General features: G+C 41.6%; 1 protein-coding gene across 13 annotated transcripts in view; it reads left to right on the top strand.

Moving 5' to 3' along the window:
• Window positions 1–18,767, top strand: part of MAGI1 (membrane associated guanylate kinase, WW and PDZ domain containing 1) — a 604,684-nt gene extending 585,917 nt beyond the window's left edge. For 10 of the 13 annotated variants that reach the window (XM_078076268.1, XM_078076261.1, XM_078076225.1 and 7 more), the window contains 5 exons: window positions 6,945–7,038; window positions 7,226–7,286; window positions 8,243–8,386; window positions 10,918–11,056; window positions 15,157–18,767. In XM_078076268.1, coding sequence (XP_077932394.1) covers window positions 6,945–7,038; window positions 7,226–7,286; window positions 8,243–8,386; window positions 10,918–11,056; window positions 15,157–15,917 — 1,199 coding nt within the window. In that variant the 3' untranslated portion in view covers window positions 15,918–18,767. Of the gene's footprint in view, window positions 1–6,944; window positions 7,039–7,225; window positions 7,287–8,242; window positions 8,387–10,917; window positions 11,057–13,110; window positions 13,200–15,156 lie in introns of all 13 variants that reach the window. The other 3 variants (XM_078076272.1, XM_078076278.1, XM_078076287.1) reach the window with 1 other exon arrangement.
• The last annotated feature ends 4,831 nt before the right edge of the window (window positions 18,768–23,598 follow it).

A 23,598-nucleotide genomic window follows, 5' to 3' on the forward strand; every position in this document is an offset into this window, starting at 1 on the left:
GGGAGCGAGTGCAAGAGTGCATGGGAGGAGCAAGGGTCCGAAGGAGAGGGAGAGAGAGAATCTCAAGTAGACTGCGCTGAACACGGAGCTAAAACAGGATTCGATCTCACAATCCTGAGATCATGACCTGAGCCAAAATAAAGAGCTGATGCTTAACTGAGTGAGCCACCCAAGTGCCCCACTCATTATTCATATTTAATAAAAATGAAGTTGATACACTGATGTCACGAAGTATAGATTCTTCAGAGAATTAAGTCCTGAATACTGACTTCATGTTAAGCAGACTTTGCCTTCGGGAGGAAAGCGATACTTGTCTCAAATGTTTCAATGTCTTTTTTGTTTGTTATAACTATACATGTTATAAAATAAAATACGTATTCTCAAAGTCAGTATTTCTCAGGAAGAAAATGTGGTTTAACGAGATAGTGTGATAAAAATTCTATGTCCTTGGGGCGCCTGGGTGGCTCAGTCAGTTGGATGTCTGCCTTCGGCTCAGGTCGTGATCCCGGAGTCCTGGGATGGAGCCCCGCATCAGGCTCCCTGCTCAGCAGGGAGTCGGCTCCTCCCTCTCCCTCTGCTTCTCCCCCTCGCTCGTGCTTGCTCTGTGTCTCCCTCAAATAAATAAATAAAATCTTTTAAAAAAAAAAATTCTATGTCCTTGATCTGTAAAATAAGAAAATCAGAGATTTTATCTTAAAGTAATTCACCAAATGAATATTTTTTATAATTGTTAGAAAGTGATCCCTGTTAGTTTCAAATTCAAGTGGTATAAACTGTGCCTCTCAGAAAAAAAATAAATCGTAAACCAAACAATAAATACTTGAAAATTGTCGGTTCCAAAACCAGAGAATTTTCTCTGAGCCAAAAATACCCCATACCAAATGTGGAGGAAAAAAGAGCTCCTTGATTGCTGGTCTACTTCACCCTGCCTCAGATGCATGGTTAGTAATTTACCATGTGGTTTGGAGTCCATTCCACCAGCTCACCACTCTGGAAGGCAAATTACAATTTAGGAATGTGATCACAGGATGATAGAACATAGGTTCCTAATGGAAAGGATGAAGGAAGCCAGAAAAATTAAGTGAGAAGTGGTTGAGAGAGCCAAATGTGGTACATAAATTTAGACACATCTATCTACATGCTGTAAAGAGATTTCAAAAAACTAATCCAGAAAAAGGCAGCACAGGCATTGACTTGCTATGTCTATATTGGTCAGTCTTAATGTGGGTAGGATAATGTCCAAAGATGGAAGGAAGGAAAGAATGTATTCCTTGAGGGAAGGGCTTAGAAAAAGAGTTTGAAATCAGGAAAGATACAAATATGCAGAATCCAACTTATGCTACCAGGCACATACTAGGTATTGACTTAATAAAGTGCAATGGAAAAGTTTTAGAAAATCTGAACACCAAAATATGCAGTGCAAGGTGAATTACCCAGTAGCAGTTGTCAATAAAAAGGCAATTTTTAAACTTCAGTACTTAGAAAATATAAAATTCAGGTAGACATACCACATACTCTCTTGGCTAGAAGAAAGTAAACACGACAGCTGATTCAATGTAGTTGAGGACCGATGTGCTGCCCAGGATGTGATTTCATCCCAAAGTACTGCAGCAGTTCATTGCCATGATAATAAAACTCTTCATCAATTACTTTGTAAATTTCGGAAGCCAGGTAAAGGAAATCAGTTCTGACAGAGGGTGGATTTCTGATGCTCATCTTTTTAATGAGGCCACAAATGGCCATCTTGGAAATTAAAATTGAGGCAGGGGAGTCGGATTTCTGGAGAGCTGTTGGAACAATCCAAGAGAAGTTTGCAAACACCTAGAAGACAGAGTGGCCATTAATGAAGGTCTGATGAAGAGAGACACATGGCAGATCACTTGCTCTCTGCGAAGGTGTGTTAGACGTGGAGAACTGTAGAATAAAAGGGAGTGTGTGTTAGGGACCTCTGCTCTCCTTCAAACCTTTCACACGAATGGTTAATTCATCAAGTAGCCCAAAGACAGTGTTTGTGTTGTGGTCCTTGCGAGGAGACTGAAGTTCTTAGAAACCCATGTTATCCAGAGTACTGTTTTCAGAAACCCTAGGAGGCACTTCAAGGAGATGGGAAAACGCACTCTTTTTTGGGCAGTGCTCGGAACCCACTCAGGATCCACTTCTTTCCCTAGCTCCTGCTGCCTGATTCTTTTTTCTTGTCATTGCTCACCTGGTACTTTCTCCAACTTACTTATCTCTGTACTTTCCCTAACTCTGCTTCTCCATTTTTCTGTGCCCTCCCTGGCTCCCCATTAGCTCCCTTCAACCAAGACCAGGAAACATGACTTTCCTTTATGTGGCTTATTCTGTTCCTAGAAGGCCTGCCTTCACAGATCTTGGACAGGCCTCGATCAGGGGGTCCTCTCCATCTCTGCTTTTACTATCTTTGGGACTAGAGTGGGAGGTGCATTGGGGGCAGAACATTTTCTCCCATGAGATGTGGGCAAAGCATAATAAATACGTAAGGGCAGCACAGAAAGGCCCAGAGAATAGCCGAAGATACTGAATCTGAACTTGAAATTTGACAAGTCAGACACACATGTTTCCTACCACTTGCCTTCTATACAAAATAGTCTGTGAAATCTGGGTGGGAATGAGACTTTAATCAGACAAGGCAGACCCTTGGCTTATTCAGACTGACACAGAACCGTCAGTATGAATCAAGTTCTAGATAATGAAAATATTTATAAACTTAAAAATAAGTTACTTAAGTCTTAAATTTGTACTTCAGATCACTCTGATTCAAAGTATTTGTTATGTGGTAGGTAAGGGCAACCCAGACATTGCTATTTCCTTGGCAAAGGCGTAGAATAGTATAAATATCTTAATAGAAGGCTCTGTGGATAGGCTAGCTAGCAGAGGGATAGGGCAAAAGGAACAGGGTTGCAACCATAACACGTTTTAAGTCTCCCAAAGTTTCGAATATTTATGGCATTCAAATTTTCAAACACTTCCTTTAGATATTTATTACATGTGTGTTTATGCATTCAAATATTTATGAAAGGAATGATTGTATCCTCTGTTGATTTGTTTGGCTTTGTAGTGTGGATTCCGGAAGGGATGCTAAAGGTATTAACATGAGGGCTAGGTTGGAATTGTAATCACTTGTCACGGAGCTATTGAAACCCAGGGTAGAAGCTCCTGTCAGAAGTTAGTGCCCTGATTTAGCACCGCACAGTGACAGTACCTTGAGAGCCAGGATATGCTTTGCTTGAGACACGATTGCTATGGAAAGTGTAGTAATATCCATTTTCATTCCTCTGGGAGAGCTAAAGTTGGTGTAAACACTGTTTAATAAAGGATGTAGGATACTTCCTGGAATTTATCATAAAAATAGCCAATCTGTCCACCTGTCTTTGAGTTTTAAAAGCCAAATACGTTGACATTCATTCATAATACTGTGCTGGAGTAGGCGCTTTTATCAGGCCCTTGTTATATGAGGCAAGTATTATTTTAGGATGGAGCTATAGATTTGTGATAATGGCCTTCATCTCTGTATTTTAAAAAGCAGGAGAGAATTTCAACACATAAAGTCTTGGTTTAATTCTAAATGAAGACTTAAAAGTTTAATAAAATAAGTATAACTTTATTGATATTTAAAAAGCATCCTGGAAATCCAGGGTATGCTGAAAATTATTTAAGTGCTTAGAAGGTGGCTCATGAAATCTAGAGTCAAAGCAGGGTATTTTGCTTTTTAATTAAGCTATGATAGTTGGTGGTATTTATGTAGTAAAATAAAGGCACTGCTTATTTGAAAGGAACACACTAATTAGATATGATTTCCTTGATACCAACACATAATTCCCTTGTAAATGGAAATAAGACTCTGGATGACTTTGGACATGTTACCTGCCTTTCCTTAGCCTAAATGTCTCCATCTGTAAAGTGGGAGAATAATTGCACCAATTTCATTGAGTTGTAAGAATTAAATAGTGCATGTGGAAATGCACTTAGCACAAAGCTTGGCACTTTGTAAATAATCAAGAAATGGTGGTTGTTCATAGATTAAGAAATACAGCGATAGGAGGAAAATTCAGTGAGCTCAAATAATCATTTGCATATAAATGTTAATTTTTTAAATGCTTAAAGTTAATCTTCAATCCAAAACAGATTTGCATGTAAATATGCAGAAAATAGCAAATGAAGGATAGGAGGCAGATCAATAAAAGAATTCTATTTATATGTGTATTGAGTGATTATCTGTCATATCTCATCAAATCATGGAAGCGCGGAAATTAAAAAAAAAAAAAAACTGTTTCAGAATGAGATCTGATCTGCCTTGAAAAACCCTGGCTACCGAAAACACACAAGAACTCGAAAGGGGAACTCCTGCACAATTCAGTAATTATAATCACTTTAATTACAAGGAAACGTTCTTTTTGGTATCCTGATTATGATTTCCCCATGGCCCGAACAATCTTATGATTTCCCAGAGAGTCTCTATAAAATTAATTACAATGAGCAATATGAATTTTTTTTAAAGGACCAATACATGGGTTGATGAAACTTCTGGTGAATCATATCGATAGGCAGTGTAGTCTCTTAGTCCGTTGTTCTGACACAGTGGGTGTACTTTATGGAAAATCACATAGATTTATCACCTTGGTTGTGCCAGTTAACTACACTCATAAAAATGTACTAATAATATGGTTTTAATATTGTGATAACAGTAATCAACACATGCTCCCAATAAAAAATGTGCTAATCATCTTTTGTATGGTTTTTATGTGCCAGGCACTATCCCAAACACTTTGCTCTCAGATAATCTCTACATGAATTTTCTTAGATACACCTGTTGTCCCGCATGTACAGAAAAAACTGACGCATAGAAACTTTTAGTGACTTTGCATAAGTCCCAGCCAGGCAATTGCAGAGCTGGGGGGTGCACGTAGCCAGACATTCTGAGCCTGGAATCTGACCTCCTAATAGGACTTTATGCTAAGCTGCCTCCCGTGAAGCCTGAGAAGCACCACCTCCCCAGCCCAGGGGTTGCAAGGTATATTGGCATAGTAAAGGCTCTGAGGACGCTCAGAGGTAAAACAAAATACAGACACACAAAAACACTTCCCTCTGTTTCACCCATTATTTCTCATCCTTAATTGACCACAGGTTCCTTTCCCTCAGAATCTGTAGGTTTAAACAGACAATGGGAAACTTGTCCTAAAAGATGAATTGGATTCACTTTACAGTTTACTTGATCTAGTTACATTTTCTTATTAAACTTGTGCCTTAGCTCTCAGCATCATGGGCTTTATAGGTGGAATACAGACTGTTAAAATCATAATTCCAACTTTCTCATTTTGCAGAGAGTTTAAGTTCCCATGATAGTAAGTCAAAAGTAGAAGTGGTAGCAAGGGCCATAGCTACAATAAAGGTGTATTGGGTGCTTACTGTATGTCAGGTACTCTACTAAGCTTTCCATATACTTTTTTGTTTTGTTTTGTTTTTTTATTATGTTATGTTAATCACCATATATTACATCATTAGTTTTTGATGTAGTGTTCCATTCCCAGTGTTCCATGCAGTATGTGCCCTCTTTAATGCCCATCACCAGGCTAACCCATCCCCCCACCCCCCAAGCTTTTCATATACTTTTATCAAAGAGCAGAGTTATGTTATCATCCCCTTCTATCAGATGAGGGAAATAAGGCATACAGCTAATGAGTAGGGGAAGGGGGATTGGATCTCAAGCCTGTGATTTTAACTGTGTAATGAAATAAAATAATAGGAAGCCAGACCCAAGCTGAATTAATATCCTTAGGAAATTAAGATGGAAGACAGACCACAAGTAATTGGGATTTCTGGGATGTCCTGTCACCCAGGACTACAGTGGAGAAGAGATGTAGTCCACGTATCCCAGGTGGGACTACTTAACACATTTTCGCATAGAAACTTTGTTATACATTATGGATGGATATATGTAATCTGCAAGCATTAGGATGCCTACTATGAACCACAGGACTCCTAGAAACTTGTAGACTTCATTGCACACTATGAATTAAATAGGCATTCATAGGCTTATCTTAGAACCTAATGACCACATTTAGTATTTTCTTGATGAGAAAATGTATGCCAAGTTCCAAATAGTCAACCTAAAAAATAAATATTAAAAGAGCAACTTCCTCATAGCTGCTTGATCTTAATGGAGAAATAATTAGTAAGAGACTATATAACCATTACTAGATAAGTGATTACATTTTAATATATACATGTTGGTATGCCATCTATAGGGCATGCTCATTACATTAGGGTGGCTTCATGATTTATACAACTTACATTTACAAACTCTGGCTCTAACTAATGCAAGTTTAGAAATTAATCTTTCGTCAGTGATACCAGAGGAGATCTGTGAAGAACTCCATATTTTCAGTTGTTCTTCATTAAAAGCAATGGGGAAGAAGGTAGATGTTGTGTGTGCATGTAGTTAACAAGATGTTAGCACACTTCTGATTTTAATATTCATCTGAGGAAATAAAGCAGACTCACTAAATATTGCTGGTAAATTTCAGGAAACATTAGCCTGTAACATTCTGGGGAGAAGAGCAGCGCCCGTGTGCAATGTTTTGATGGGACTGCCATTTTTTAAGTGTCAGGGAGGGACAGAGAGGGGGAGAGACACCTCCCTTGGCTACAGTTCTAGAGTAGCATGTTGTGGGGCAAACTCTTTAGTTCATCTGTGGGGATATCATTTGGGAGGAGGGTAATGGGGTCATACATGCCTCATATCACAGAAGATCTTAGAATGGTTCTTTTAAGTCTTCATTGTTTAGAAGTTCGTGTCAGAACTGCTTCAAACAGTGACAGAGAAACTAGACTTGTCATTCACATATGGCACTTCTGCATCCCTCCTGGTTTGATGATCTCTTCTCCGGGGCCCTCATTCTGTTATGCTCTGTCTCTCCCTACAGAGTCTTCGAATGCTACTTTGCTGACCAATGCAGAGAAGATTGCCACCATCACCACCACACACACCCCTTCTCAGCAAGGGGCCCAGGAGACCAGGTCAGACATAGCTTTAGTTGCTTTTGTTAGGTTTAAGGGAAGAAATTAACTCCTGGCCTGATGATAATCGTCCTTGAAGGTTTAAGGGAAAAAATTAACTCCTGGCCTGATGATAATCGTCCTTGATTTCTTTTTTTTTCTATTTCCCCATGGTTTGCTTTTACATTTATTTCTCTCACTTTGGCAGGAATACCACCAAACCAAAGCCAGAATCTCAGTTTGAGTTCAAAGCACCCCAAGCAACACAGGTGAGGGCCATTCTTCTTTTTTCTCTGTTTGCTTTGTACATTTCCTTCCAACTTTCTGAAGCTGTTTTTATGAGATATCTTTTATAAGATACCCTCAATTAAAATAAATAACCTTTTGTGAGAGGATGTACTAAATATGTACTCACATTTAGTTGTCTAGGAAATGACATTTTATTTTACTACCTTTGAAAAATATTCCTAGATATCCTTTTTAGGTGGGAAAAAACAAACAAAATTTAAAAAACCATAATTGTCTCAGGGACTGGCCATCAGAGAAAGAGCAAAATCGCTAATATCTATTCACAGTATTCATAACTATGTTTATGCCAAGAAAATGTCTTTTTTTGTTAAGGTGTTTCTCAGCCTTGTGAATTTCAGGTGAGACCCATAGAGCTAACTGCCCGTCCCACAGGGTAGTAGTAATAGGGGATGCACAAACATGCATGTGAAGCAAATATGGGAAAAGCAAATATGGTTGAGCAGGTTCATTTTGACTGGCCTTCTTAGAGCCTTCAGCAATCCATTCATGCTTCTCAGCCAGGGTAGCAGCCACTCCCCAGATGTGAGGAGGTCGTTGTTGGTGTCCTAGTGATAGACACTGCTGCTGTTTTCCAGGCGTGGGGCACAGAGGCTGAACATCCAGCAGTGTGCAGGATGGTATCGTGTAATGACTTTCCCTGCCACAAATACGATTTGTGGCCTCCCTGATTAAATTTTAATATATGCATGTTGGGGTGCAGGCTACAGGCACTCTCATGAATGTTTTCAAATTCTGCATCTGCAAACTTCTAAGATGAATGAATATTAATAAACAATTGAGAATCACCAAGAGAAGGATAGAGACCATGCCTTTTTGTCAAATCACCATGACAGAGAATATTTGGGAAGAGGTGGGAAGAAATATGGGCAGATATACGCTCACCCCCAAATGATTACATTTCGGTTTTTTTAAATAGGAGCAAGATTTTTACACTGTGGAACTGGAAAGAGGAGCCAAGGGATTTGGCTTTAGTCTTCGAGGGGGCCGAGAATATAACATGGACCTCTATGTTTTGCGCTTAGCAGAGGATGGTCCAGCAGAAAGGTGTGGAAAGATGAGGGTAAGTAGGAAGAGGGGTCTGGACAAATAAGTCATCTGCAGCGACTTTTTGACATTACGCAGCTAGAACCTTCTTGTTCCTGAGAACTGCGTTTTCTACTGTTTTCAGGACACTCTAAATGCATGACTCCCACCCTGGCGTAAATCTCTCCCTAAAGCATAGTTGGTGGTAGCTGCTCAAGTTAGGTGAGCCCTTTTAACTCTTCAGGGTGGAATGAAGGATTGAAATGACTTATAAATTTATTGAAATAAATACTTTCTCAATCCCAGTCCCATAGTTCTTATACTTAATCTCATAAGGCAGGCACATCACTTCACAGGAAATCCTAGGTATACCAGGATGCTTACAGAGCAGGGAAGGCGTGTACTCCTGTAGGTTCTGGGTGGTGAGCTCCATTCAGTCTCCAGCTGGTCACCAGCTGTGTTACCCGAGCCTCAGGAGCAGGTCAGCTCTGCCTCAGCAAAGGGCCAGCAGCTCCATGGCATGAATATTCCCAGTTGCTCTGTAGTAGTTGAAGTTGCAAATTTTGAATATACAAGTGCCAAAAAGATCACTTTGTTCTGTTTAGCTATCTAATATCTGTTACTGTGCATTATGTCACTTTCCTGGAGGGATCAGGTGGTTTAAAAAAAAAAATCATGTCATTATAGAGAGGTCACTTAGATTGAGGCATATGCATAGGGAGCAATTTGCTACAAATGAAAAAAATCAAGACAGCCAGATCAAGAAAGGAAAACACATGGAATTGGTCCAGAGCAAACAGGGGAAAAAAGTGACCAAGGGTAGGGAACTTAATATTTGTACATAAGGCATAATATTGCTTTTTAAGTTTTTTCAGATTGAATTTTTTTAAAAAGATTTATCTATCTATTTATTGAGAGAGAAAGAGCTGGGGAGGGGCAGAGGGAGAGAATCTCAAGCAGACTCTCTGCTGAGCACAGAGCCCGACACAGGGCTTGATTCCCGTGACCCTGAGATCATGACCTGAGCTGAAATCAAGAGTCAGACACTTAATCGACTGAGCCACCCAGGCCCCCCCAGATTGAATTTTTAATGAGTGGGTTTTTTTTAACTGAGAAAGTAGACCATGAAAATGGCTATAGAAAATTAGTGAAAAATGGTACATATTTTAAAATATAGTTTCCAAAGTCAAACCATATTACCAATTTCTTGTATATTCTTTTATGCATATATATGTAAAGTTTGTGCACATAGGAATAGAGACACTGTATATGGCTTTTGTTTAAATTTTAAACACATGAGGTATGCTTTTCGATGTCCTTGCTTACTGAAAAAAGTTTCTGATTGAATGAACTATCGTTATCATGCTATTTTGTATTCTGTATAGTTCACAAGACACATTTACGTGTATTATCCAATTTGGTCCTCACACCTTGTTAGGGATGGGTTGTTAACATCCCCTTTTATGGATGAGAAAGTGAGTTCCAGGAAGTTAAAGGATTTGAGCAAGATCAGTTAGCTAATAAGTGACAGGACTCAAATTTAAGGCTTTAATCTCCAAAGCCAGTGCTTTTCCTCTTCTGCCTTCTGGAAAATAAGCTCCATGAGAGTATTTTATCTCCAGTGCCTATAATAGTAGCGGACACAGAGTAAATGCCACATCTGTGTATCAGTCAGGGTTGTGCTCTCATCAGAAAGCTCACCCGGGGAGGGACACCTGGGTGGCTCAGTCAGTTGGACGTCTGCCTTCGGCTCGGGTCGTGATCCCGGGGTCCTGGGATCGAGTCCCGCGTTGGGCTCCTTGCTCGGCGGGGAGCCTGTTCTCCCTCTGCCTGCTCTTCCCCCTGCTCATTCTCTCTCTCTCTCTCTCTGACAAATAAATAAAATCTTAAAAAAAAAAAAAAGGAAAGCTCACCCAGGGAAGCGTTTGCTTCTAAGCTCACTCACAGGGTCGTTGGCAGGATTCATTGTCTCTTGGGCTGTTGGCCCTAGCTCTCCCTCATTTCCTTATTGTGAACTCTGTGGGGCAGCTCACCACATGCATCAGAGTGAACAAATGAGACAATAAAAGAGGGGCACATAAGACAGAAGCCAAAATTATCTTGTAACCTTATCTTTGAGCTGACATCCCTTCCCATTTGCCAGAAGCAGGTCACTAATTCCAGCCCACATTTGAAGGGAAGGAGATTACACAGGATATGAATATAGGGAGGAGAGGATTGATGGGGTGGGGGAGGCATCCTAGAAACTGCCTACCACATCTTCTTTTCCTGAACAATTAATATTCCCTTTACTGCTTCATTTTTTTTCCCTTAGCACTTACACTTTCCAACATACACGTATGTCTCTAATTTTCTTGTTAATTGTCTTCCATTAGCATGTCATCTCCATGAGGGCAAGAATTTTTTTTGTTTCCTTACCTGCTGAATCCTAAGCAACAAGAGATTTTCTGGAATATACTCAATAAATATTTAGTAAATCACTCAATGAAAGAATTTTAAAGCATAAAGCACTTTGATAGCTGGTCAGACCCTTTGTGACATTCTCACTCTCGTCTCTTGCTTTGGCAGATTGGTGATGAAATTTTAGAGATCAATGGCGAGACCACCAAAAACATGAAGCATTCTCGGGCTATAGAACTGATTAAGAATGGCGGCCGCAGGGTGCGTCTGTTTCTGAAGCGGGGAGACGGCTCGGTACCAGAATATGGTGGGTCAAACTATGAAAACCTTCCTTCCTTCCCTGGCATGACTCCATGAATTTGTCTCCAGAACTGCAGCAGGAAAGTCTTTTTGTTTTCCCCCTATTCACCAGTGTCTCACCAGCCTTTCGCACCATGTGATTATTTGCCTCGCTTGTTCTGAAATCTCTACACATTTCATCCTTTTGCTTGCTTATGTGGACCGGGGCGTGGCCTAAGACAAGATCTCGATAGCCCCCTTTCTGATAAGCAGAGAGAACGTTTTGTCTAGTCCAACCAAGAGTGAAGGAATGTTTGTTGGAACTGTGCCAAACTGTTTCTCAGATCCAATTGTTAGCACAAACTGACTATACTCCTTTTCAGAAGCAGGAAAGCAGGTTTCCTGAATGATATGTTGAGGCACAATTCTCCTTTATTTTTTTCTTTTTTTGATTACTTGATGTTTTTACTTAAGAGGTGTGAAATTTTTGAGATGATTTGGGGGCCTTGCTCACCTCCTTTACGCGCTGTATACGACACTTCTGCATATCCCCCTTGCTGGTCCCCATCCCCAGTCAGACCACCTGAGCCCACTACTATAAGACAAACAAGACTGTTGATATATTAGCCATATGTTTTTAGATGAAAAAGGATGAAAGAGATTCCCAGTGCTCATCATGAGGGAAACATGTTACTATACCTTTCCTATGGGGAAAGCCACGTTATACATAGAGTTCCTTTGTCATATGTGTAGACATGATTTGAATAAACAGCAATGATCTTTACCTAGCGTAGTCTTCTGATGGCAAAATATTGTATATTAAATGATTATGTCCTATTTACTTGAGAGTCTTGTTTAAAATTAAAAAAGAAAAAAAAAAAAAAGCTATGCCCTAGATGTAGGGCTTTTCTTCCCAACCAAAGGTCTACAGAAGTTTCTATAGAAACTGTGATTGAATGGTCCCCATATACGTTGGTCCCCTTTATTAGGGATTGATCTGTTTTCACCCTCTTTTCTGAAAGTCATTCTGCACAATTCCCAGTTGCATTTTGGACTTGATGAGATCCTTAATTCAGATGCAGCTCGAAGAGAAGGATAACCCCTTTAAAGGACAGCCTTCCCAGGTGTTGGACACGCATATACAGGTGTAAAATACAAGGGGCCCGAGGCGGGGGGAGGGGGGCTGTCAGATGAGGCCCCTTTAGACACGGCCAACCACAGGGGAGGAATTTTGACGTTGAGACGCCACAGCTGTGCACTGTACTGAATCTCTGACCATAGGTGTATCAATGCTACTGAAACTGTAACATTGTCTCCCTTTTCTGTCTCCCCTATGCTTCTGTTGGATGTGATATTTCATTTGAGAATCATCGTCAGTAACCTGTGTACCTTCTCAAAACCTATGTCTGTTGCACTGAGGATGAAAATCCAGCACTAACAAATGTTCTTTGGGCTAAAAATAAAGATCCTTTAAAAATACTCGTTTTTTCCAAGAAGGCTTGAACATGCCAGAGTTGTGCTGCTGTAATGTCTCCATGTGTCCCTTGGACTGAATCTCTCTAATTCTATCGATTAGAGTCACAAATGGGTTATAATATGTTAAGTTCCAATATTTTTCTGACTTGATTGGAACCTGCTTCTCTGTGAGGCTATTTTTGTAATGAGTTTTTTGTACTTAATTTAACTGCCGCGGTCTTCAGGGGTGGGGGAGGGCGGGAACTTCGGTCCTTTGTTTGTTTATTGTTAATGCTCTCCTAGGCCAGCTTGTCATTGTTCCAGTTGTTTGAAAAAAAAAAAAAAAAAGAAAGAAAAAAGGGTGTATCCATTGTCTGGGTTCTTGAGTCACCTCATATGGCTGTCTAAAAAATGTCACTGTTCTGATTGCGGTCTCTGCAGCCTTATTTGAGTTTTGCCTTAGATTGTCTAACTGGACAAATAAACTCTCTTTGCCCTATGTTAACAAATGCAGATTTTTTTTTTCTTTCCTCTTTGTTATAGGGAATCTAAATGTTCAACTTTTTCTCTTTCTCTCTTTCTCTTTCTCTCTGACTGTTCTTGGTGCTGGGCCCTTCCCTTCTACAGCGATGATACCTCCTAATCTCGCTGCATGTATGAGAAATGAAAAGCTCGGGGAGGCTTGCTTCTACCTTATGGGCCATAATCAAACTACGGTTTGTAGCTCAATCAATACTAGGTGTTTCTGTGCTGTGGCCTAATTTCCTCATTGCTTCTGCTTAGTTCTATTTTGATATGTTTGGCAATTCATTCTGAACACCCTGCGTTCTTTGAATTGTAAGTACACCACCGACCCTACTGAAGTCTTCCTGTCCCTTATCTTAAAAGTAGGTGTAAGAAACCCCGAGGTTAGGTTTGTGAGAGTGATCTAAGCACCTCTCCTTACCCAAAGCTTAAAACGACTTTGTAAGCCCCTGTTTGTGTTAATTCTAGGACCCAGCATTCAGAAAGAGCAAACCTCCTATCACAGAGCCCTCCCCTAGGTCGGTAAGGCTTTGATAGACAGAAAGGTGACATGTCCTACTCAGCTATCCTTTGGGAAACTACAGCCCATGGGCCAAATCCTGTCCGCAGCCTGTTTTTCTTAGTAAAGTTTTATTGGCACATGGCCATGCCCATTTCTTTTATGAATTGTCTACAGCTGCTTTTACACTCTTGTCCAGTTAAGTACTTCTCACAAACTACACAGCTGGCAAAGCCAGAAATATTTACTCTTTGGCCCTTTACAGAAACTTTACAAACCCTGCTCTAGGCTATCTTCCTGTTTTTATTAAAACCCCACCCTGGGTTTTGGGAGATCATTCATGAAACAGACTGTTTAATGTTGACCTTGTTGCCTCATGAAAGATCCTTAAAGAGTTCCTGTGATTCCTTCATCTCTGTGACTGTCACCCTGGTTCACTCGGCAGCACCTCATGTCAGGTGTCTTGCCGGGAATCGTGTAACGTGTCTGACTGACTGGGCTTAGCTGCAACAAGAGCATCCCTGCTTTGAAAAGCGCTCTCATAATGTCAGAGTGCTACCTAAAACATTGGCCATGTCATTTCAAATAGTTTAATAATAAATAGGACCCCTCCCCCTCCATGGGCTACTCTGCTTTTAAATCTATAGATATCTTGATGTTGTAAGAAGCAGTGCAGTGAGTCCTCAGCTCCTGGATGCAGTTAGGGCGACCTTGTGTAGCATAAGGAAAATTGTCTCTGAACGGCTGTATCTGAGCCCCACGTGATGTCAGACATGCCCCTGACAACCTCTGTCCCACTCCCTTTTGTCAGGAAACGCCACATTTTGAAAATAGTTTCTTAAACTTACCCAAAATTAGAGAAAAGTGTTGAATAAAATTCACAAAGGTAGAGAGGATGTTTAATGGACCCTCACATACATGTCACATTTGGCAGTTATCCACATCTGGCCATGTTGCCTCTATAATCCCCTTTGCCCACCACCCTGGAGTATTTTTTTTTTTTTTTTTAAGAAAAGCGTTTTAAAATAGAAATGTACTTTGCATAAAATGCTTAAAGCCTGAGTGTATAGCTCAGGCTTCTTTTTTTTTTTTTAACCTCTATAAACACCCATTTTAATCAGCCAGATCAAAATATAGACTCTTTACATCCCCCAGACCCCCAGAAAGTTTCCCTCATCCCCCTCCAGGTCAATAACCTAGATTACTTTTAAGCAAATTAAGTATTCTTTAAAGAAAAGAATGTTTTCTCTTGTGGGGGCCTGGGTGGGAAGAAGGGTGGGCAGGGGAGAAGGCTTGATGGGTGGGGAAAGAAGAGCAAGAGGCAGTTAAGGTGGGGACTTTTCGATACTGCTAGATACACTGTTTGGGTTGTGCCTTTAAAGACTAAAATCGTGACTGATGCTGTAAGTTCCTTAATGATCTATGTCTGGGGTGTAGCCATCAGCAGCTAGATGCGGAAAGCCGCAAGTGCTAAGTTTTTAACCTTCGCTAGTTGCAGTTAGACTTAACCAGGATTCAGTCGGCTTTGATTCTGACTGCTGTAACAGTTGTTTGCTTGTTGTGACTAATGAGATCTCAGGCGTGGGAGTGGGGACAGGAGCCCAAGGCCCTCGATACCAAACTGTGGCTCTCCTTTCTTTTCCTGGCAGACCCCAGCAGCGACCGGCACGGCCCCGCCGCCGCCGCCGGTGCACAAGGGGTTCCGGAAGTGAGGGCCGCGCCCCCCGACCGCCGACAGCATCCATCATTGGAGTCCAGTTACCCACCCGATCTTCACAAATCATCACAGCATGGGGAAAAGCGGGCACACGGGAAAGACCCAAAAGGCAGCAGAGAGTATAGCAGACAACCCAATGAGCATCACACATGGAACGGAACTTCTAGAAAACCCGACAGTGGGGCTTGCCGACCCAAGGACCGGGCACCGGAGGGACGGAGAGAGGCGCCCCCGGAGCGGATGGTGACCAACGGCCCCAAGAGGAGGTCCCCGGAGAAGCGCAGAGAAGGCACCCGCAGCGCGGACACCACTTTGGAGAGGAGGGAGAAGCACGAGAAGAGGCGGGAGCTTTCTCCGGAGCGGAGGCGCGAGCGCTCGCCCACCCGCCGAAGGGACAGCTCGCCCAGCCATCGCAGGAGGTCCCTCGAGAGACTCTTGGATCAGAAACGGTCCCCAGAGCGCAGGAGGGGGAGCTCGCCAGAGCGGAGGGCCAAGTCCACCGACCGCCGGCGGGCGCGGTCCCCCGAGCGCAGGCGCGAGCCGTCCCTGGAGAAGAGGAACAAGGAGGAGCGAGTGAGCCACCGAGGAAGGGAGGAGCCCAGTGCGAAACCGGATGCCGGCCGAAGCTCCAGACATGCCCCCGAGCAGAGAAGGCGACCTTACAAAGAATGTAGCACCGACCTCAGTATCTGAGACGCTGAGGCAAGTCCAACCTTTACCGTGTCAAAGGTTCTAAGAGGAAGGTCACAAACCTGAAATAATTTAGTTTCTTACCTGGTGAAGCGTCTGACACCCGATGATCCTATGAAGAGCAACAAACATTTTATGCATTTGAAATCTTAAAAGAAAAAAATATATATATGAAAAGTGTTGTGCCTGATGTATAATATTAAAGAAAGTATTTTTAAATGCGTACTTTTTTGGAAATTATTTGCCAAATGCTGCCCCGAAGAGATATACATTTTGTTTCTACATAAACTGTAGAATTGTCAAGAATTGTTCCCTTTTGGGGGGCAATCTTTTTCTCTCCTGGTTAAATAGGGCTGTTGATCAGAATTTTCTCTAAGGGAAATTATTGATTAAGTTTAATTAATTTGATGTAGATTGTTATGTAGTGATGTAGTGCTATACTGTAGTTAGGAGTTTTTCTTTAAAAAAAAGAGCAAAAAGGCAGAAGTTATATTTGTAAAAGCTGAGGACTCTTTGAGATGGATTAGGATTGCCGATGATCCTAAAATTAAACTGTATGAAGAGACTACTATTGCAAATGAAGGATATTTATAGCTAAACTACACAGCACAAAGAAATGTTCCCTTCTCGAGTCATAGGTTGGTTCAGAAAACAGTTCGTACTCTCCCTGGCCATAGAAAGGCACAGAGAGGAGAAGGTTGGCCGCCATTACCCAAATGTAGCCCAAGCACAGATGGTCAGGTTCATTAGCATCACCAACATCTAATAAGATCTCATTAAGGCAGTGCCATCACAGCTTTGCTCAACTACTAGAAGGAACAGACGGACACTGAACACCTTCTGTGTTGTCTTGTCTGATTTGAGGCTGAATAGTGGATGGAATGGGGAACAATGTGCCCAGTGCAAGGGAGGCGTGAGAATCCTCCATACAGAAAGCGTGTTCCCCTCTTGTAGCATAAGCCCAAGGTTGCCCTTTGCCGAACTGGGGACCAGGGAGTGAGCGTTGGTAGAAGTTACCTCTCTGTTGATATTTAAAGAAATGAGGGCTGGGGGTGCTTTATTCTTAGAGATGCCGATTTCCCTTTGCAACCATAATAAAAGTCTCCAGGATGGTTGAAAGGGAAAAAGACACAGTCCCAGTGGTGGTAGATGGAGTTGGCAAACCTCTGCCCTCATGACAGTGTCCTTTGAGTCCTTGGACAGCAGAACAAAGCATAACCATTTTTCTTTTTAAAAACGACCCATTCTTTTGCAGTCCCGCAGGAGGTGTGGTTGGGTCGGCTTGTAGCCCCAGGATGTGGTTGAAATGGATTACTGCCTAGCTGAGCCAAATGTTTGCTTGTACCTGTTGGACCACTACAGCAAACCGCTGCTTACAATGCATTGTGTATTTCTGTAGTACTGTTTTGCATTTTCCACACAGACACAAAACTTTGCAAGTCAATCACTGTTATTCTCATGGTACTGTTTAAAAAAAAAGGAAAAAGGAAAAAAATGGAGAAAACCAGCCAATCATTGTGTGTACAGAGTTAAAAATTGTAATTAATAGAGCCTGTTTAAGAAATTAAAAAAAAAAACAACTGTTGCCTTTTTTTCTTGTATAAAAGAGAATTTATGACAAAAAAATTTAGCTGTGAGGAATGTGATATGTGTTTATATTTCTGACTATGGAACAAATTGATTCATTGGGATATATTTTAATGTAAACTAAATCAGGTATGTAAAGCTGTTTTAAAATGGGAGACTATGTAAGTAATTCTCTAAAGCTTTAGTTGGTTTGAATATCATCATTTCCTCCATGGTGAGCCTGCTTGTGAATTATTAAGCACTTGTTCGCATTCTCTGTTCTTCACTCATTTCTTGCAGTGTGCTATGGACTTAATGCTCTTTCTGTATTGATGAAAAGCAGTATGTGGGCCAATCTTTTTATAAAACACTATGCATATATAAATATTACATTGTTCATAGCTTTATTTGACTTCTGGGTTGATACATAACATAGACTGAGTTCCTGTAGTTGTGTGGACATGCACAAAACACGTTCCTTTCCTGGAACAGAGACAATGTACTTGCTGTAGCTGAAAAGGAGGAAGAGGGTCTGTGACTGCTACTTTTATCATCAGAGTTTTCCACACAAAGCATACATTGAGCTGTGGTAGTAAGGCTGAGGGAAAACACAACGGAATAATGACATTTGTTTTCATCAGTTTCCTTAGGAGCCCACTTGGGGATTTTATTCCCCAGGCTCCGCTGCTAGGAATGTTCTTGCTATTTCTAGCAAAATCGGTGATGTTAAATGATCGATGCTCTCACTTGTGGTCCAGAGTTTTAAATAAATGAAATCAAGGTGGATTTTTGGAGTACATCGTGAAGGTAACATCTTAATGTCTTTCTTGTTGTCAGAGGTGATATTTGACATTTTAAAATCTGTGTGCTACCCACTTGGGCTTGGCTCAGTCTGCGAAGACTTGGTGTGGCAATGTCCTCTGAGTTCCACACATCAGATTTGCTTTGGAAATATTGTACTGTACAGGGACTATGCATTAAGCAGAAAGATCTAGTTTTCTCTGAACTACTGTAACCTTAAATTGGAGACTGATTCTTGTGAGCCTACTTTCCCTAATCCCCCACCTCATGTAAATGTCTTGATGGGAGATGATGGATGAGTATTTTGTATGATTAAATCAAACCATTGAAGAATCCCCCTCCCACCCATTACACAGTTGATGCCTGAAAGAATGTTGGGGGGAGAACTCGACACCCTACTTGTATTTTTTAAGTTTCTTTTGTGAAAGATTTTTTAATGCATTTTTACTGTAAAAATACATGGAAATGTATGCATTCCATAACCACTATTGCTTCTGGATTGATATCTTTCTTGTCTCTGCGTTGTCTCAAATGTATCAGGGTCAAGTAATCAGGTGAGGGTGCCTGGCTCCAGCTCAGTGCAACAGCAGGGCATTCTGTTGAAAGAGAAGGAATTATGCCTTTGCATCGATGGTACACTGCCTTGCTACTCAAAGTGTGGTCCGCAGACCGCCTGCCTCCTCATTACCGGAGAGGGTATTAGAAATGCAGAATCTCAGGCCCACCCTAGACCTACTGCGTCAGAATGTGCCTTTAACAAGCTCCCCGGCTAATTCAAATGCACCTGAAGTTTGCACAGCACAGTATAGCAAGGAACCCTGGTAAAAAGCAAGACCTGCTAAGCCAAGTGCTTCATCACTTCCTGTGTGATCTTGAGCAAGTTCCTTAACCTCTCTATAGGCCTCACTTTCCTCGTCTTTAAACAGGCATATCTCAGAGTTGGTAAGAATCAGGTGCAAAGTGCTGAGCACACCTGTGGCATGAGAACAATCCTCAGTAGATGCCACCAATTTTTTTTTTTTTTGAGGAGGAAGATGTTCTGCCTGGCAATGGATGTTCTCTTCTCATTGTCCCAGTTTATTTTCCAATGAAAATGAAGAAACAGATTCTCACTCTATTAAAATGGGGAAGAAGGCCTCCTGTTTTAATTATAAAGTTAATGAACGATGTGGCTCATGCTACTTCCTTCATGAGTCTAATTACACTTACACAGTGATTTGAAATATAAAACCGAGATGCTGTGCCGTGAAAGTTAAGATGGAAATGGTCTCAAAGCAGAACCTTTAGAGATGTGTGTGGAGTTAGACATGCACCTAACTAGTCCTATTAGATGAAAAGGTTAACCAATTAGTGAGCAGCTTAACACATGTCCTGGTCCATCATGTCATTTCTAATGACTTTCCAATTTCCTTCGCACAGTTTTTGGATTGTTCCTGTAGTATGACTTGGTAGTTAGGGTTTTCCTATACAACCTAAGTTCCTGGTCATTCAAAAAGGCATTGTGTTTAACAATAGCCTTCCTGCAGTCCATCCCTTTTGCTGTATTTTGCTTTGTCACCAGCATGGTAATTAGAGACACTGTTCGCTTCCCCAGATGGCACCTAAAAATGGTCCCTGGCTTACCTGATAATTGAAGCTATTTGTAAAGCCCATATGTCCCACAAGTTCTTTGCCTGCCATAAATAGTCACATGAAAAAGAATGTGCTGTGACTCAGTTATAGCTGGACTCTTCCTGCTGATGGGCAACCCAAGAGCACCTTTGATGGTCTGCATGCATCTTGAAAGGAAGAGCCCTTTCAAGTTCCCCAACGGGATTTTTCTTATAATCAAGCAACAGCATCAGCATTGTGGGTGTTCAGCACAATAAGATTCTAGTGTTTTTGGAATATGCATCATTACACGCTTCTAAGAGAGGAAATGACAAAACTGGGTCCTTTCGAACACAATTATTTGGGTTGGTTTTTTTTGGTTTTTGGTTTTTTTTTTTTTTTTTTTTTTGCAGGAGCATGCCCTCTGTGAGAAATTTTTGACTGATTCCATCCATCGATGTGTTTATGCATTGTGCTCTTCATCAGGAGCTGGTTGTATGGTTTTTCTTCTCTACTGCAAGTATTAGAGGAACGCTGGATCCAAAATACAAGATCTTCTTGGAAGCACATGCCTTGAAGCAAGATGGCATCAACAGTAAATACTCAGGTGCCACAAGTGACTGTCACCCTCTAATATATCGCTGTTCTTCCCAACTGGGAAGTCTTCATTGTCACATCCCTTGAAGAAATAACAACTTGATCTGCACAGCCCGGAACACTACCCACCAATAAGCACTGTCCTTTTAAGTATATTCATCCCTCAGGGAATGAAGTCTGATCTCAAAGGATCATAGGGTTGAAGAGAAAGTAGCTCAGAAAGGCTGCTAATTCTTACCTGCGTAATAGGCAAGGCCTATTACTCATTTAGTCCTCTGACACATACTGAGGACCAACTCTGTGCCCCGGTGCATGTGGGGCTAGAAATACCTGCTTCCTGGTCTCCAGAGTTTATAGCTGGGTGCGAAAGGCAAGCACACAAACACAAATAAACTATATACCAAGCAGACGTTCAGGATGTGTGAGAGTAATTAATAGGGGATGTAGCCAAATTGAGAAAGGTTATAATTCTAGAAGGAAGAGTTAACCGGTGAAAGAGGGAGAAGTATAGCCTGAGGCAAGGGAGGGAGTGTGGTCCAACAGGGAAGGAGGCACACCAGGGAGGGCCAGGCAGCTTTGTTCTGAATTTTAGCCTTCAGAGGAACGGGTCCTTTGAAGAGTAACAGAGCTCCTGGTGAGCTGTGTGTGCTTCGGGCCACGGGGAGGGGGGCTGGGGAAGGGGGGCCGGGGTGGGGGGGTGGCCCGCGTAGGTTTGAGCGGCAGGAAGATGACCTTGCACCGCAGGGACAGTTGTCTGAGGAGGGTGGGGCTGAAGCCTGTGAGTTCGGGAAAACCATTTTAGATAAGGCAGGATTTCTCAGCTGCAAAGTCCCCAGGCCCTTGTTTATCATCCTATTACAAGAACTCATTTTCTTTCCAACCTAAATCCTTCTACCCCCTCTTCTCTATACCTTTGTAAATACCTGCAGAACACTCAGTACCTGATTTCTTCTGGTAAAGGCAATCCTTTACTATTACACCTGGTTTCCTCTGAGTTTACAAATTCCCACCTCCCTACTGTTTTTTTTTTCTTCAGACCCTGATTTCAAACCTTGTAATCTTGTTTTTACTTCTTTTCTTTTTCTTCTTCTTTTTTTTTAGATGAACCACATTTTTCTCAACCTATAGAGCCCAATTAAGTGATAGTTTTTGTCAAACATGCCTTGTGTTTGAGTGTTGAAAAAGGAGCCATTCCTATAATAGCCTACTTTGAAAAGCAGTTTTTTTTTTAATTTATAAAACAATTCATACTTAATAAAATATTCAAGCATGTCAGGAGCGTATAAAGTAAAAGGCAACCTCCTTCCTTACCATCTGTCAATCCCAGTCCAGAAAAGTAACTATTACTAACAGCTTGGTTCATGACATTTATGATTTTTTTTTTTTTTAAAGATTTTATTTATTTATTTGACAGAGAGAGAGACAGCTAGAGCAGGAACACAAGCAGGGGGAGTGGGAGAGGGAGAAGCAGGCTTCCTGCCAAGCAGGGAGCCCGATGTGGGACTCCATCCCAGGACACTGGGATCATGACCTGAGCCGAAGGCAGACGCTTAACGACTGAGCCACCCAGGCACCCCATTTATGATTTTTTTATATTTATATATAACTGTGTATATGTTTATGTAGTTTGGTTTTTTTTTTTTTAAGATTTTATTCATTTATTTGATAGAGAGCATGAGCAAGGAGAGGGGCAGAGAGAGGGGGAGAAGCAGACTCCCCGCTGAGCAGGGATCCTGACTTGGGGCTCCATCCCAAGATCCTGAGATCACAAGCCAAGCCAAAGAGCCAGCCGAAGGCCGATGCTCAATCAACTGAGCCCCTCAGGGGCCCCTGGGGTTTTATTTTTATGCAAAAAAATGGACAAATAGGTACATACAATTTTAGGCTTTTAGGCACTGTACCTTTATCTTATATATTGTGGACAGTTTTCCATGTTAGAATATATATATGTATATGTATATACATGTAGAATATAGAATATATATATATATATATATCTCAAATACCTCATTTATTCTATTTCTCTACCAGTCCTCTTTCCCTTCCCTCCTGGATTACTGCAATAGCATTCTTACTTTTCTCCCTCCTGTTACCCTTGCCTACCTATAGACTCTTCCACACAGCAGCCAGAGTGATTCCTTTAAAACATCAAGCAAAAGGTCAAAGTCTGACACCAGGCTACATACAAGGCCCATGAGGTCCCACCTTTCCTTTCTGGGTGACCCTTCTTCACCATTTCCCTTCCAGCCACACTCCAGGCACACTCCCAGCCTTCTTAGGGCCTTTGCTCTAGTTAGTCCCCCTGCCTGTGCCTGGAAAGTTCTTTCCCCAAAGATTCATGGCTGACCACCCTATTTAAAACAGCAACTGGATTTCCCTTCTACTCTTTTCCCCTCCATAGCACTTCCACTTCTAACACCTTGTTTAATTTATGTTTACTTATTATCTTTATGGTTTATCACCTGTTTCCCACCTCTAGAATCTGGGCTGGCTTTGTGGATGTGGAACCTGTGCTTAGGTTCCATGGGGCCCTGCACTTAGGAGGGCCCCGTCCTTGGTTTAATGTTCCACCGTCACCATCTTAAACTTTTAGTAATTTTTTAACAAGGAAGAGCCACATTTTCAATTTGCGCTGGGTCTCAAAAATTATATAGCTGGCCTTGTCTTGAATATAAACTTCGTGAGGACAAGGATGTTTGTCCTGAACTGTGATGAAGTCCAACTTCCTGGAACAGGATCCTATTTATAGTAGGTGCACATAGTAGGTGCTCAGGAAATAGAAGTATTCTGCTTTCTCTTAGTAGTTTCACATTCTGAAGTTGACTTCCATCTATTTTCCTAGTCCCTATGGATTAAAAAACATGGGGCAGTGAGCAACCTTATATATAAAACTTGGTACCCTTGAGTGGTTTGGCTTAAATACCTTTGAAAGAATACATTGTGACTGGTAGTTCTTTTTTACTTCTGATGACATTGAGATTATTGAGACTTTGCATGTTTTCATTGGGAACAGCTGTTTTTTAAAAAGCAAGGTGCTGGGGCGCCTGGGTGGCTTAGTCGTTAAGCGTCTGCCTTCGGCTCAGGTCATGATCCCAGGGTCCTGGGATCGAGCCCCGCATCGGGCTCCCTG

This window comes from Halichoerus grypus, chromosome 1, assembly GCF_964656455.1.
Source record: "Halichoerus grypus chromosome 1, mHalGry1.hap1.1, whole genome shotgun sequence".
Classification (NCBI taxonomy): Eukaryota; Metazoa; Chordata; class Mammalia; order Carnivora; family Phocidae; genus Halichoerus; species Halichoerus grypus.